Source organism: Pieris rapae, chromosome 16 (assembly GCF_905147795.1).
Source record: "Pieris rapae chromosome 16, ilPieRapa1.1, whole genome shotgun sequence".
Classification (NCBI taxonomy): domain Eukaryota; kingdom Metazoa; phylum Arthropoda; class Insecta; order Lepidoptera; family Pieridae; genus Pieris; species Pieris rapae.
Window position 1 is genome coordinate 9,423,967 of NC_059524.1, and position 16,805 is coordinate 9,440,771.

General features: G+C 34.5%; 1 protein-coding gene across 1 annotated transcript in view; it reads left to right on the forward strand.

Moving 5' to 3' along the window:
• LOC111000072 overlaps positions 1 to 14,568 on the forward strand; it is a 166,660-nt gene extending 152,092 nt beyond the window's left edge. The window contains exons 3-4 of the mRNA XM_022269414.2: positions 9,747 to 11,193; positions 11,556 to 14,568. Of these exons, the coding sequence (XP_022125106.1) occupies positions 9,762 to 11,193; positions 11,556 to 12,595 (2,472 nt within the window). The 5' untranslated portion in view covers positions 9,747 to 9,761 and the 3' untranslated portion in view covers positions 12,596 to 14,568. The remainder of the gene's footprint in view (positions 1 to 9,746; positions 11,194 to 11,555) is intronic.
• Positions 14,569 to 16,805: the final 2,237 nt, after the last annotated feature.

Here is a 16,805-nt window from a genome sequence, read left to right on the forward strand (position 1 = left end):
AATTCGGAATCTGTTTCATGATCATTTGTCAATCTAATAGGCAAGTACGTGATCAGTCTCCTGTTAACAAGCCGTTATCTGTATGGTTCTAGGGGAAGCCGGGTTAGTTGCGATGTCTTCCTTCACAGTTGTAATGAAATTTAAATGCGCAAATAGAAGAAAGTCCATTGGTGCACAGCAAGGGATCGAACCGACGACCTTAGTAATGAGAGTCGCACGTTGAAGCCACTAGGCCAACACTGCTGAACTCTTTAAATTTTAGATTATTCTTTACAAGAGGCCACTATTACATTATACCTAAACATTATGTCTGTGTAACTGTCTGTCGGCGTTCCTTTTTATGTGTGGCTGTAAATATATAAATAAACGTGTAATTTACACCTACATATATATACATGATTAGCATTATTAAAAAAAGTAAAATTTAAGAGGCCATTTTAAGAAACCTATTGCCTACATACTTCAAATAGAGAATAATAAAAGTCAGTCTATTCAAGACTCGTATAAAAGCCGTATGAATCGTTCAATTAACTCAAACGTAACCCCTATAGGTCAGCAACACAAAAGATGCATCACCGGGTCACTGTATCTTGTGAGCGTAGATCTAATCAAGCGCGATTGAATTTGCCTCTTTATTTGTATGAAATTGTAGATATGTTTTGTTGCTTTCTAATTGGCTGTGGTACAGAGAAACGGTGCATTCTCGAACACTCTCAATGCCAGTAGGCTCGCTAATGGGTTGCCGGCCTTTTAAGAAAAAGTACGCTCGCACCCTCACTACTCCCAGGATTTCAGATTTTCTTTCATTGGGATAGTTCAAACAATTTGTATTAAAAACTTGGCGATTGAAAAGAGTGGCGGAAAGTTTCTTGCCAGTTCTTCTTACTCGCTCTACGCCCTTGACTTGCGAACTGGTTGTAAATGTAAATTTACAATTAATTTAAAAAATTTTTTGACGTTCATAAGTGTACATGTTTACCTATATGAATAAAGATAGAGTTTGAGTTTGATGCTACGCATTTTATTGTACAATATATTATAAAGCCTCCTTCAAATTACAATACTGAAAAATAAATATTCACACATCAAATACCCTTATAATAAAGTAATGAATAAGTATTAAACAACGGTATTATTTGAGATGAAAGCGATGTATTCGGGTCTGTTTGAGTGGCATGCGCCCTTAGCAAATACACGGGCTGTGTAAACAAAACGACTGTTGATTAAATCTTTGGTTTAATGTGATTTAATATCAGTTTTTTGCTTTAGCATGCGACTAACCCCCGGCTGTGCACCTTGGACTAGGAAGTCCTGACAGAAGACTTAGAAGTCTATGTGCTCCTTTAACATTCGCTCGAAAAAGGAAACGGGCTAAGCTAACTGGCATGGGCCTAAATAGCTCAAAAAAGTTGACGGCGTGTGTCAGCCACAGGTCGCTGATCACCTACATGCCTATTGACAAATGATTATGAAACTGACACAGAAATCTGATGCCCTGACCTAAAAAAATATTTAGATTTTATAGCTATTTTAAATTAAAACATTTTTTTTAAAGTTTGGTCCCTGTGGCAGTGTACCTTTAATGCTGGCAATCCCTCTGTGTGTGTGTGTGTGTGTGAGTAAAATTCAATTAAAATAATTTATGAAAATTAATTGAGTTTTACTTAGAACATTACATTATACCACCGAAGTTTTCAGCCACTAATCATTCAGCGAACGAAAGATAAAAGAAACTTTATGTACGAAACACATACAGAACATTATCTGACAATAAGTTTATCCAATGTAAATGCTCATTATCCAAGCCCCCTGTCTTTCTCCGTGGGGGGTGAATGTGTCCGCGATCATATGCCGCCCACCCGTGCCAATATCGCGACTCCAAATTACGACATTACGCAATATGTAGACAGTGAGATTTGGGAAGACTATATTTCTCATGCATGGCTCAAGCAAAATGGTTTTGGTAAATGCTTTTTTGCAAAAAAGAAATTCTTCCACATCTACTGATTTTCAATTTACCAGTATACTAACATGTGCGTGATGAAAAGAATGTATCAATTTGTTAAAAGCCGGTAACGCACTCGCGAGCTCCATTGAGAGTCCATGGACGGCGGTACCAAAAAACATAATGAAAAGCTCTAATTTGTGTGTGTTTTTAAATAATACTTTCCTTCCAAACGCAGTAGCAAAATAGAGTTAGAACACACAACTTTGTTTACCTCTAACACTTGTCCCTTAGCCCACCCATCAAACACAATTATAAGGCGCGGTTCGTAACGCACTTCTACCCAAATTGCTCACCATTCACGCCTCACTGTCACTCGGAGTACGCGTAATTATCACAGTGCGTAAAGATCCTAACGAGGCTTTAGTATTTCTCCTCTTATGATCAAAGCGTAAAACAAACTTTTGAAATCTTATGTTTATTTCTCATACCAATACGGGAAAAGAACAACATTTTTAAATTCCTTAAAAAAAGGGATGATGATGTCGAGTGTCAGGCTGAAAACCATATCATAAAAGATCATGAAACACATACATCACCCTAAAGCAACACACAACATCACAAAAAGCTAAACCAAGGGTAGAAGAGCCAATTGAATTTTTATACTATTTAACTTAATAAATAAATAACTTCTTTGTTATACTTTTTAAGCCGTCAATGTAATAAATACATTATATACATTGTGTTCGTGCTTAAATAAATATCCCAAATATGATTGAACCGAATAAAATGTTAAATTTTAATATAAAACGTAATTAGGTACGCGTTCTCGTACTTTAAAAAAAATATTTTCTCTACATCTTATATTTTTTAAATTTTCTGTCACGAAACAGTATAGTATTCAATCTAATTTATGTTCTTATTAGGTCTTAACTAAATTACATATTTTGATGTGAATTAACCTAAATAAAGAATTTTAAATAAAACAATTTACTATATTTAAATTACATAATCACCTTTTGTGCCGCTGCGAGAAAGAAATTATACTGTAGACTACTTAATGGACAATGACATGAAACTAACAATTCAAATTTGATGCTGGAAATTGTTGTTCTCTCTGTTTGTTACGTGAAATATGTATATGGTAATGTATCTATTTTCTAAAGAAGCAAAATATCTTTTTTTCTTTAAGGTTAATTATGAAGGTTGATAAAAAACGTTCTTGCGTACAAAGTACACATGTCAGAAGTGAAACTTCTCTGGAAATTATTTTTTTCCTAATGTAAAAGCCCCAATAGATGATCATTTACCAGTATATGATCGGCCCATGTATTTGTATATATATTCACAAATTAATGATAATATAAATAAATAAAAACCTGCGTATACTGCATAAGACGCGATGCGGCAGAATTGCCATCTAAAGTTCTAATATTATGTAACTACTAAACGCATACATCAACCAATAGCGTGTATTTCGTTTATTTTTTAACAAATTACGTTTGCCTTTTCTAAAACTCTCTCAATCGCTCTCTCCCTTTTCTTCAACAAAAACGCTGCATATTTTCGTGACGTTTTCGTCTTTCATTCGTAAAAAAATTACCCTCATGCGCCTAAAAAATCACTTTAAATATTGCTTTTAATTTTACTTCTTGATATTTAAGATATACTTTGTGATTCTTTAACTGCCAATTTCTTCTTGCCCCTTTTGTAAGGTAAATGTTTCTTTTGAGTTTTCAATATAAATTACCGCAGTCACTAAACAAATAATTAAGTCCGATGTCCGACCGATGGATTAAAAGTCTACAAACTGAATCACTATCAGCTGTTTGTGAATACTGAATCAAGGCAAGGCAATCAAGGTCATATGTACAGGCAAGAGGTGGCCTCTATGTTATAGTTCTGAAGAAGCTGATTCTATAACAATCATACAATATGTGTCTCTCACCTATATACAACAGTATTCCACATTCCGTCAAATACTCCCATACAAATTAATAATTTTCTGGGTAAAATATTTCCTGGTGTTCTAAGAAATATTTTGTTGCGGATTTAATTAGGGCGTTTTATGGAATATTACTGTATTTCGTGCTCTTTGTGTTTTCCTGTCATTAATAGAAATTAATGTCACTGAATTAAATTTGTTGCTTGAGTGTACAGTATAACTGATGAATAATACGTATTAGAGATTGAACAATACAGTACAAGAATACAAGAGATTGAAAATTGAAATACGAAAATTTTATTTAATTAATTTCAGCAGGCCTCAGTCAGCAACTCGATGTTTGAATTATTATATATAGGATCAATTTGCGTTTTGTCGTACTGGCAACTTTGACCACAATTATCTCTATATATTTTGGAAGAAGTATTAATAAACTAGCTATGAGATAGCAATAGTGCATTCTTTGATTAATTAAATATATATCAAAAAAGCCATCTCAATTTCATGGGAAAGGACTTATTATTAACAGTAGATTGTACGATAAAGATAAGAATCAAACACATCTAACACCATCACATTTTGTTGCCCAAAGTAGTTGGTACTTGCCTTTTTTATTTGTATGTAATACATCAAAAGTATTGGTATATTTCAAATCTCAAAGAAAATAAAATTGTTCATTAACTTACCGATTATTGTCGTATTAAAAAATTACAATCGATTTTGTATTTTCAAAAACATCAAACATCTTGTTTGATCTTAAATTTAAAATAAAGTAATTCTGTTTCGCGATTAAATACGATTTATCTTAATAATGTTTTTAATATCATCTTTACAAAAATTCAATAGTAATCAAATATTCGATTATTTGAATAATATCCGTTTAATTATTAGGTACAATCAAAATGTTAAAGCTAATCTTTAAGTAAAGTTTATGAAACTGTACAAAATTGGCAACAGCGTGCGACTCATCCCTGAGGTCGTAGGTTCGAGCCCCGGCTGTGCACTAATGGCCTTTCTGGGTGCGCATTTAACATTCGCTTAAACGGTGAAGGAAAACATCGTGAGAAAACCGGCTTGCCTTAGACGCAAAAAGTCGACGGCGTGTGTCAGACAAAGAAGACTTACTACTTGCCTATTAGATTGACAAGTGATCATGATACAGATACAGAATATGAGGCTTTTTGATTTTATTTATAATAATGTGTATTAAAGTAATTTATTAATATAATAGAATTACACAACAGAAAATTGCTTGATAAATTTTCTCATGTAGCATATTTTTCTCACATAATTAGATTTTTCTTTCATACCTACCTTAATATTCCTCAGTTTAACACGACATTAATAAAACGCTTACGGTTGAATGATTTATTTTAAAGCGCCCGTAAAGATTTATGACTTTTAATTTAATTTTATGGCTTACTTCATAAAAGTGTAATGAATTATATACTTCAAGATGGAGACTGAAATTTAAGGGGTTAAGAAATTTGTCACAGAACAACAGATCTAATTTTTGGTACGGTACCTTCTTAATATTAAAAAAAAAAAAAAAAAAAAGTATTTTATTGAATCACAAACATTAACATACATGTAAAATTGAGGTAGCCCCAGTAAGTTAAATAATACTTGTGATGGAGCAACCTCGCAACTTCCCTTAAATTATAGATTACAATGTTTGGACCAAAACAACTGAAATATGACTTGACAAACTTAGTTACAAAATATATTATTTTTCTATTTATTTATTTTTGAATTAAAAACTAACTAAATTAAACAAATAATAACGCACGGTCTTTGCGTGCGTGCGTGTGAGTGCGTGCATGTGTGTTTGTGTGTGTGTGTGTGTGTGTTTGTGTGTTTGTGTGTGCGCGTGTGTGTGTGTGTGTGCGTGCGTGCGTGTGTGTGTGTGTGTGTGTGAGTGTGTGTGTGTTTATCTGATTCTCGTCAAAATTAATTCTGTTTCTTCATATGTGATAGTTTTCAACCACCCAGTTACGGTATTCTTACAATTATATAATAACATCGGATATATATTTAATTTCTGATTCAGTTTATTATAGATGTAGGCAGCCTGTGTAGTATATTGACGTTGAGCAAAAACTGTGTGCACGCGTGGGGCGTATGCTACAATATCTTTACGTCTCTTCTTTAGTTTACCTGGACTAAATGGTAGTGTTTTGTGCATACGTAGGGTGATATGCAAAATGTATAATTTTCTAACGCTCAATAAGCCACTATTTCTGTAAAGGTCATCGGTAGAGTATCTATATGGTTTGTAGTTCACTTACTACTTTAATAAGGGCCCTTTGAGATCTCTCTAAATCTAAAAACTTAGTTTTAGTTGCTCCTCCCCATACGGGAATGCAGTATATTATAATAGATTGAGCCAGGGCTAGATAAACTTTATTAAGCAATGACGCGGGCATGACGTAGCGTAAGTTTTTAAATATCCAAATAAGTTTTCTAACCCGGGCCATAATTGTTTCAATGTGTAAGTGCCATGATAACCTTTGGTCCACTGTAACTCCAAGATATTTGGTAGAGTTGACACGTTCTATGGTCTGACAGCTACAATTCTGGGCAATCGGATCACCACACCTATGAATCCTAACTCCAAAGTCGTAACCCGGCTGAGATCTTTGATTCGCAGTAAAACATATAAAATTTGTTTTATTAACATTAAGTGAAAGTAAGTTGGTATTAAGCCAGCCAGCTACTTCAGCCAGACCTAGTTCAGCTGCGGATTTCACAGCCATCCAAGTCGCTCCCGTGTACACAATCGCGGTATCATCCGCGTATGAGTAGATCCGTCCGCCATTGCTCCGAATATTACAAAGGTCATTTATATATATCAGGAACAATGTCGGGCCAAGCACGCTTCCCTGCGGGACGCCATATTCCACGGTTTCTTCTTCACTTATCAAATTATTAATTTTAACTTGTTGTTTTCGACCTTGTAGATAACTTCTAAAAAGGGAGAGAGCTGTATCACGAATTCCTATGGCTTCCAGCCTGCGCAGAAGAATGGGAACGGAAACGGTATCAAATGCCTTTTTAAGGTCCAAGAATATTGTTACGCATTTAATACCTCTGTCTACATTATCAATTATGTCATTAGTAAGTGCAGTCACGGCATCTTGTGTAGACAGGCCCTTCCTAAATCCGTATTGTGTGTTGGATAAAATTTTGAATTTATTTAAGTAATTGACCAGTCTATTGTTCAGTAACTTTTCTAATATTTTAGAGATACATGGCAGTACGGATATAGGACGGTAGTTATTGACGTCGTTCAGGTCCCCACTCTTATGCACAGGCGTAATCAACGATCTCTTAAATACGGCTGGAAATATTCCTGTTTTGAAGCAGGAATTAGCCAGCTGGCTAATGAGCGGGACAATAAAGTCTCTGGACATTTTCAAAAACTTTGTGGGTATACCATCCCAACCAGGTGCGCTCCCAGAATCGAGACCCATGAGTATAGCATCCACCTCACGAGGACTAGTCTCAAGAAGAACAAACGAAGACACCCGAGAACAAATGTCTGTAGTTGTTGGGTTACCGAAGTTAAGTAAAATGTCCTCAGCTAAAGTTAAGTATATAATAATGTATATATATAAATTATATTACGTGTTTTAACGATTTAAAGTGTAACAAATGTAATTGAACTTAATCACATTTTCTTTTATGTAACAAAAACAAATGAGCCGCACAAACAAACTGCCCATTAACACATTGCAGAGGATTCGCAATTGCGCTGCCAGCCTATAAAAGTATTGGTACGCTCTTTTCTTTAAGGACCTTAAGTCGAAGTGGCTTGGCAATTAATTATTACTGATACAATTTAACGCGTTATTATTATTAAAAGTTCCCAAATAATAATTAAATTGGTGTGCTATTTATCTGTTCTGAAATGAAAGTATAGAAATTTCTTTGATGTCTTTGATGAAATATTCTCGTAATAATTACCATTAAGCTCTTGGCCTGTAATACAACATTTCGAGATGGAAACTTAATAAATAAACACCAGTTGATAGAGAACATGGAATAAAAAGTTTTATGGCAACATTGTTTATAAACCTCACCATTACATCTGTTTATACTCTGAACTCATGGATTCCCTTTGAGAATAGGCCGAGCATACATGTGTACAGCAAAAAAAGATGTTATATTCGTCCTCCCGAAATGTAGGGTGTAGTTTCCGGCACGTTTGCGTGAATATCGTTTTTAGGTTATCCAAATGGCATGCGAACTCTCAACCACGCCAAAACCTTAACTAGTGACATGCAGTTGTATGTAGTTATAACTGGTGCTTTTATACAGTACTGTATTTTAATATTTAACTTCCATACAGGTTTTTTAGTAACTCAAATATGGCAATGTTACAGCTAAACCTGATTACATTGATAAACAAAATATATGGAACAGAATAATAGTTCATATTTCAAAGATAAAACTAAATTGTTACTAAGTACTACTAAATAAAGTCATAACGTACGTAAACTGATTTACTGTCCCCCCCTCTTGTCAGAAAATTCTTCGAAAACGTAGGAATATAAGTGAAAAAGTAAAAATCGCTTTTGACGTAATCATCAAATAAGAAAATCAAAGATCCCCCTCCCCCCTATAGTGCTTACAGAATACTTGAATGGCCCCTTAACCCGTTTCGCTAATTCTCAGGATTAGACTCTTAGGGCCTGTTTCACAATGTATGGATAAAGTACCAAATAGCTATGCAACACATAAATTATTCGGAAGATAAAAGTTCTGAATAAGATACTTCGCATTTCACGAATAGCGCCATCTGACGTGAGTCGTGAAACCGCAAAAATACTGTTTATCCTACCAATAAGTAATTAATAGCTTATTTGGAACTTATCTGGACATTGTGAAACAGACCCTTAGTATCAATTACACTACATGAAGTTATTTTTGTGTCTACTAATCCTAAACGCAAGCTTCCGTGCATTACTCTATTTCTAGTTGATTTTATTGGTGTTATAATGCTCTCAAAAACACGCGTTTTAAGTGTTTCGGTTTTAATGTTTGAGTTCCCCTTGTGATTTATCCTCATGAAGTGTTGACTGCAATCGAAGTTTATGTACTGTGCTGATAGACAGCATTTATGGTTTTTTTAATTCTGAAGTTATTTTTACAAGACTTATCTTAGAATTTATTTAAGTTTTAAAATGGTTTATGAATAAATTATATACAAATACTAGCTGCCCCCGCGAACTTTGTTTCTCCTTTATGTGATTTTACATACCAATTTCTAACATTTTGCTGCCTCAGACTGTTTGGTTTTTCACGTTGGCACGAAAACTTTATGGATTTTTGTGAATTTTTGTCTTTATAAAAAAATTTAGATTTCTAGTCCTAAGTTTTTAATTAACAAATAAAAAAATGGGGGCTGATCGTAGAGCAGTGAAAATTAAGAGTTGTATGTATTTTTGCATGATGTATTATAAAAAGAAAATTCATAAAATTTTGTCTAACAAATAAAAATCAATTTAGAATTGTACCGGACCTTAATATTAAGGAGGATGAAATTGTATATTATATCTGCAAATCGGATAACATCTAGTTTCGAATTCGATTTAATTCGATATAACTAATAACCACAAAAAATTTTACGAATATCGGTCGAGCAATGGCTCTGAAATGTTGGAGGAGTTTAATTACAAAAACCGAATTATACATACCTATTAGATAAACTTACTTTTTGTATTATTTTAAAACTAGAATATTACTATTACATTAAACCTTTGCATTTTTATCAGTAGTTAAATATCCTTTTAAAATAGTTTACAATGTATAACTTGTAATTAGTGACTGACTGTTGATTGTCTTTTGTTTCAGATTCAGAATACTAAAATGGCGACGCGACTTCACAAACTATTAGTTGTGAGCCTGGTGCTAACAACTACAGCTGCAGACTTCACCGCAAACTGCCCAGAGGAATGCAAATGCGTTTGGGCAAGCGGCAATAAGCAAGCTGACTGCTCACAATCAAACTTTCACGACATACCTAAAACGCTAAGCACGGAAATTCAAATCCTCGACCTAACTGGAAACGAACTATACGAAATTACGAGGCACGCTTTTGAAGACGTACGATTAATTAACCTTAAAAAACTTATCTTAAAAGAATGTCAACTCCTAACGATACATAAAAACGGACTAAGTGGACTGGCCATTATGATCGAGCTCGATATGTCTAAGAATAACCTGAAAACCCTACACGCCGAGACTTTTAGGGAAACCGCAAAAATAAGGTGGATTTTACTCAATGACAATCAAATCGAAAAATTGGAAGATGGACTGTTCAATAATCTACAATTTTTGCAGAAAATTGACCTCAGCAACAATCATATAACCCAAATTGGTATGAAGACATTCATGTCTGTGCCGAAACTAAATATCCTGAGACTCAACAGTAATAAACTTGAACATTTGAAACTTGACACGCTCAGTGCCTTAACGTTATCAAATCTAGACGTTCACGACAATCCGTGGCGTTGTGATTGTTATCTACAGCCATTCAGAAACTGGGTCATAAGCAATAATTTTTATACCTCTCCCATCACCTGTAGCGAACCGCCAAAAGTGCACGGTAAACTGTGGAAAGAATTGGACTCTAGAGATTTTGCTTGCCGGCCGAGCATTGTATACCCCTCAGTCACGACCACTGTACAATCAGGTGACAATAACATAACTTTGTCATGTCAAGTTAACGGTAACCCTATTCCCGAGGTCAACTGGGTTTTGAATGCCCAAATCATAGATGGAACTTATCGGTACCAAGGAGAAGTAAAATACATCTTAACACAGAGTAATACAGAAAACAGCAGGTGGTTAAATTTAACAATAATCGATGCTGGTAGTACAGACAACGGAATGTATCTCTGTGTTGCAAAGAATCCTGGTGGGGTGGAAGAAAGAAATGTCACCCTATTTGTGACTCATACTGCCCCAGGTATAGTCCCACCTACTGGTATGAACAGTAACATGTTACCGGTTCTTATTGGAGTGTCATGTGCAGCTGCTATTTTACTGATCATCCTGGTCATTATATGCTATTGTTGCTGTCGGCGCCGATCTTCAGATAAAAAGAAAGGTAATGCCTCAAATGGCGAAGCGTTAATCGAAGGTTCTGTAATACCAGAGATGGAGAAAAGTCTTATATCAGCTGTAAATCCTGTAACTAAACCTCCACGAAGGTATGAAGTTCCACCTTCCATTACCAGTGGGGGCACGGAAATGTCTGAACTAAATAAGACTCTACTTGATAACGACTCTGTGTTTGGTAAGCATTTTTAATATGTCCATTTCAATTAGTTATTTATGGTAATATTTATAACGTCCTTTTAAAAAAATTTAAAAGCAAATGAACATCATTATTATTAGAAGCAGGACTAGTCAGTTAGTTTATAAATTTAAAAAATTAGCAGATTCATCATGAACAATAATGTTTTACAATTCATCATTTACTATATTAACTCACTGCACTAAACAAAAATACACAGACCAAATCAGATTTTGGCAAGCGGCAAGCAAATTAACAAAACTATTACTGATGAGTGCATTTATTCCTTTATAAAAAAAACTAATCCTTTTTAATTAGGTCTATACTCTGTATTGTTCTTACAAGTTTTATTTTTATTTCAGCTCATAACGATGACGAAAAACGTTCATTAGATTTTGACCACCAACGCAAACGTTCTGAAGATGCACTGAGCGACTACGGGCGTACAGATGGAAGAGCGTATCCTCCAGATTTGCTCTCCTTTCCTCCAAGAGCAGCACAAATATCTCCAGCTGCCAGCAATGCCTCAACTGTACCAGATACAAGCAGGCTTCAAGTGAACCCTGTTAGTCCAATACATTCTCCGATCTACGGCATGACGACTAACCAGAACATATTCAGAACGTTACCATATTCCCGGTCACAGTCACCTTTCACGGCACCCATTACTCCGCCTGTGGTAACACCTCGACAGGGCTACGTTACCATTCCTCGACGGCCTCGTGTACCCTCATGGTCCAGTACTGCTAGTACTCAAATTCTTCCAAGCGCTGAAGCACAGGAACCTCTTTATGATAATCTAGGCTTGAGGACAACCGCAAACGGCAGCTCTGTTCTATCCCTGAACAAAACTGGATTAGAGCCACAATTTTCTCCAATGAGAAATAGACCACTGCCAGCGACACCTACATCCTATGCGAACACACATCCCGTTTTCTATGCACCAATAGAAGAACAAGAACCAGCTCCGTCACCAGTACCGCCGCCATTTACGCCCACGAGAAATAGTATAAGTTCTCAATTATCGACCCAGCTCTCCACTCCAGGCCCTCAAGAGCCTTCTAATCCCAGGATGAGTTGGACGGCGAAAAACACATCAACACCACAGCCAGAACCTAGAAAACTCAGTGTGGATTCAGATACTTTGATTCGTAAAGGCAAACCAGAAACTGGCTCGCTAAGAAGAAACCCAAGAGCCGATAAAGAAGAGACCAGTTCGCCAACAAAAGAAGATCCAAGAAAGAACGAAAGCAGCGCGTCCTTGAATCAATCTGGAACAATGGGAAGAAGCGGAAAGATCCCACCGAGGCCTCCGCCTAAACCGAAGAAGAAGCCAAGTCCAGAAGTTAATCCCAGCGAACCTTTATTTGAAGATGAGGGCGAAGACGGCACCGAGGTGTAGTGTCGGTATGCCACTCGTTGTGCCAATGAGCTTGTAGTGATAGCAACGCAGTGAAGTGTTTACAGTGAAAAGACATGACTGTTAATTTTTGAGGTGCTGGTGTAAATACCTGTAGTGCTAGATTTTTTACTATTGCGTACAATTATATTACGGACCATTTTGCGAGTTTTTAATTAAGCCATGAGTTAAGACAATTTCGAATTGTAATTTAAATTAAGTATTTATTTTTGTTTTGACATCGAAACGGTAGCTATTTCATCGCTTGCCATAAGGCATATCTTGATCCATTTTAAGACTGATTATTCTAAATTGGTTGTCACATTCCGTAGTGATTTTGTCATTATTCCAGAGTTTTGAGCCTAACAATGCATTTAGAAATTTTAAATTACTTAGATGTATTTTGAAGACTGAAGAGATTTTAGACGCTTTTTGGCTATTGATGACGTCAATAGACCATTAAGCGTAGTATAGGTATATCCACATCATTTTAAATATTGTGCAGCTTTTTAGATAATAATAAAAATCATTGTACATTACATGATAATATAAACTGGTCAATTACAGTTTCCCGTTTTAGACTTGTAAGTTGAGTCTTTAGATAACATTTTAGTTTACACCGAACGTATCTTTGACACATTGTTATTTGATATATTTATTATTTATGAACGATTAAATAGGGAATAGTTCCTAAATTTTTAAATATTAAGCGACCGAATCGAGCATCATCTATAATTTTATGTACATAGTTTTATATACTTTTTAATGTTAAAAATCGGTGCATTTTAGCTATTGACGTCACTTATTATTTTAGTACAATCATGAAATATTTAATGGATTATTTGACTATAATTTTGAGGGTTAAATCTAAAATTGTGATATACTTTAAGTTGATCGGAAAGCATACTTTAATGTATTTAAAATCCCGAAATATCAAATCGCGTAAGTTTTCTGATCAGCTTGAAAATATTTCTATTCATTCCTTGCAACTGTTAAACGTTATATTTAAAACCCTCTTCAAATATTCAATATAATAGTCATAGTCATAGTCATGTATGTTGTTAAAGAATATCTTCACTTGTATTCTTGTAAATCTAAACTGTCTTATTCCATCAAAGTGAAAGCAAAATTTGACAGAGACGAATATGCGTTAAAGTTGTTTTTATGAATTCACGATGATTTCACAAGTTTTCATAATAATTCCATGAAACACGAAAATTTTAAGTGATAACTTAAATTATTTATGACAGCTGATGCTGTATTTTGTAAAATAATTATACTTTACTTAACGTCCAAGTACCCATAGCTAGATCAGATACGGTCATATGGACTCAGATTCATCGGATGAAACAACTTTATATTTAAATGTTATATCATGGTATTTCCAGTGAATACAAGGTGATACAACCACGAAACACAGTAATTCCTTTTATAATCCCCGCCCTTAAATACTTGATTCTGACAGTCTTCGTTTGGGTACAGCGAAAAAAATTGTCATTCCAAAAAGATTTCTTAAGTTTATGTATATTAATGTGTCATATTTTTGATGAATTCATAAATAAATTATCTAATTTAAACCCTTGCAATTGCTTTTTAAAATAAATTAATGCAATTCTATAAAGTTTTCATAAAATATGTCAGTCATTAGACGAAAATAATTAAAGTACTCATTTGTCTCTTTTTCTCAATTTGTGTTTATGTTTTGACGGAAAGGGACAAAACAGTGAAGTAAGAGTTTAATTAGACTGATTTATTTTATGTTCGGGGTAATTTTTCTTCCAGAGATTTTGTTAAATTGTTAAACTTGTCAGCGCAACGTGTATCTTGTAAAAGAGTTCACATTTATTACGTTCGTATTATTTTATGTACAACCTATGTATCAACTTTACATTGTTTACTGTAGACATATGTTTTATATAGTTTAAACGCTACATGTAAATAAACATTAAACTGATTAAAGCTATATTTCAGTATAAGGAGTATTTTATTTGCTTTGCTATACTTCATAACAATAAATATATCCTTCAGATATCTCTTGAACGATTACGTTATTTGATAAAATTAATCTAGAACATTCCCATGCAAGCACATGCTTTTAAATGTAGGTTTAAATATCTGTCTATATTTCGTAATCAATTGTCAGTATAATAGTGGGTGATTAACCACACGCCGTCGACTTTTAGATTCTAATGCAAGTCTGTTTTCATACGATGTTTTCCTTCACCGTTCGAAAGAAAGTCTATTGGTGCACAGTTGGGGATCGAACCTACGATCTCTAAGATAAGTTTAACGCTGAACCTAACACTGCTTATTTACAGGATATGTAAGTTTTGTCTATTGCACAAGACTAAATCGTAATTTCGTATTTAAATTCATATTACGTTAATTATCAAAATTTGTTATGTTTAAAACGGACAAAACACACGCACAATTCCTTTAGTCAAATTATAAAGCGATTACGACCTTAATCATAATGTCTATATTGAAATACGTAAAATCCCTTAGCAACATCGTGCTGACGTGTAAATAACGTGCGATTTCCGTGACCTCCACAAACCTATAAACCTCCTGTGATTTTATTACACACCAATACGTCGTAAATATTAACCTTAGGGCTGTCAACTACTATATTTTAGTTGGCAGGAATAGGTATTTCAGTTATAACTAAGGTAGCACACTTTTTGTGAGTGAAACTTTAGGCGCATGAGGTTTAAATTTTTACGGAACGTCACGAAGATGTGCAGCGTTTTTGTCGAAGAAAAGGGAGAGAGTGATTGAGAGAGAGTGAGAAAGGGAGATTGAGAAAAGGTATAAGCTATTGGTTGATGTATTCGTTTAGTAGTTACTTATTACAACTTTACATGGTTGTTCTGTTGCATAATGTCTTGTCTCAGATTTTTTATTTATGTATATTATCATTAGCACGTATACAGTGTGTAAACGGTGTCAATATACAAGGGGTTGTCATGATCATCTATTGGGGCTTATAATATTTAATTTAAAAAGAAGTCTCGCTTCTGACATGTGTAGGTACTTTGTACGCACGCATTTTTTTAAATTTTATTTTAGCTTTCAAAAATCATACATGTTGGGAATGATACAATCAGATGCTAATGAAAATATGTTTTGGAAGCCCTAACCAGATCCATGGTACTTTCTCACAATCGAGTAGCCCGCAATATAGAAGCACACAATTCACGAAGGGACTCTTTATAATATTATAGTAAATACATAAATAGCAATTATGAGGCAAATCTGTACTCCCCGGCCGCAAAATACATATAAACCTGCAAAACAGATGTATCTACAGTTTTCACGAACAAATATGTTGATTTATTATTATTTTAAATGGTCTGTATGAAACAATTATTGCCAATACACTTAGACCAATCAGGTGAAACTTTGCAATACTATAAAGTATTCTTGCAGCGAGTTTAAAGTAAGTTCAAACGTCTATTTAAGCTTGAGAAATCATAAAGGTATAGTAGTAAGTAAGCTACGAACTATGTACAATTAGGCAACATCTGTTTTAAGGAAGAACTTAGTGGCTTAAGCAACATTAACGCTTGATTAATGAGTCTGAGTAACGCCATTACAGTTTCCTTTATAATGTAAGACATCATCTTTTTATACATATATAAAACTTATATAATCCATTAAATGTATACAAATATAAAAAGCACGCCAAACTTTTGTAATTTATTTTAATTTTATATCAATTTTAATTACTTTTATTACTATGTAGTATAAGAATATTGGAAATATTGTATTGGAATTAAAAGTGAGAGATTTCTTTTTAAGATAAAGTTTCTTACATGGCATTCAATGCGCATTTTCTCCACAACTCTGCTGCTATTACGCGATCTATGGTTCTAGATTGATACATTTTATGACGAGGCCTTCATACGAAAGTCGTAAACAGACAATTTATTGTTTTTTAGTACGATGCCTGGGCCGTAAATTGGGAAATGTGATAGGAAGTTCTAGATATGGCAAAATAGAAGCCACTTTTTTTAAGCCACTTTTTACCAGGCACTATGTGGAACCAGCTGCCCACTGAATTATTTCCGAACCAATCCTTAAAATGCCGGCAAAACACTCACGATCTTTCTGGCATTGAGTGTCCATGGGCGGCGGTATCACTAAACAACAGGCCACTGCCCGTTTCCCTTGTTCTGTAAAAAAAAGTCAGGAAGTCTTTCACGCGCTGCTA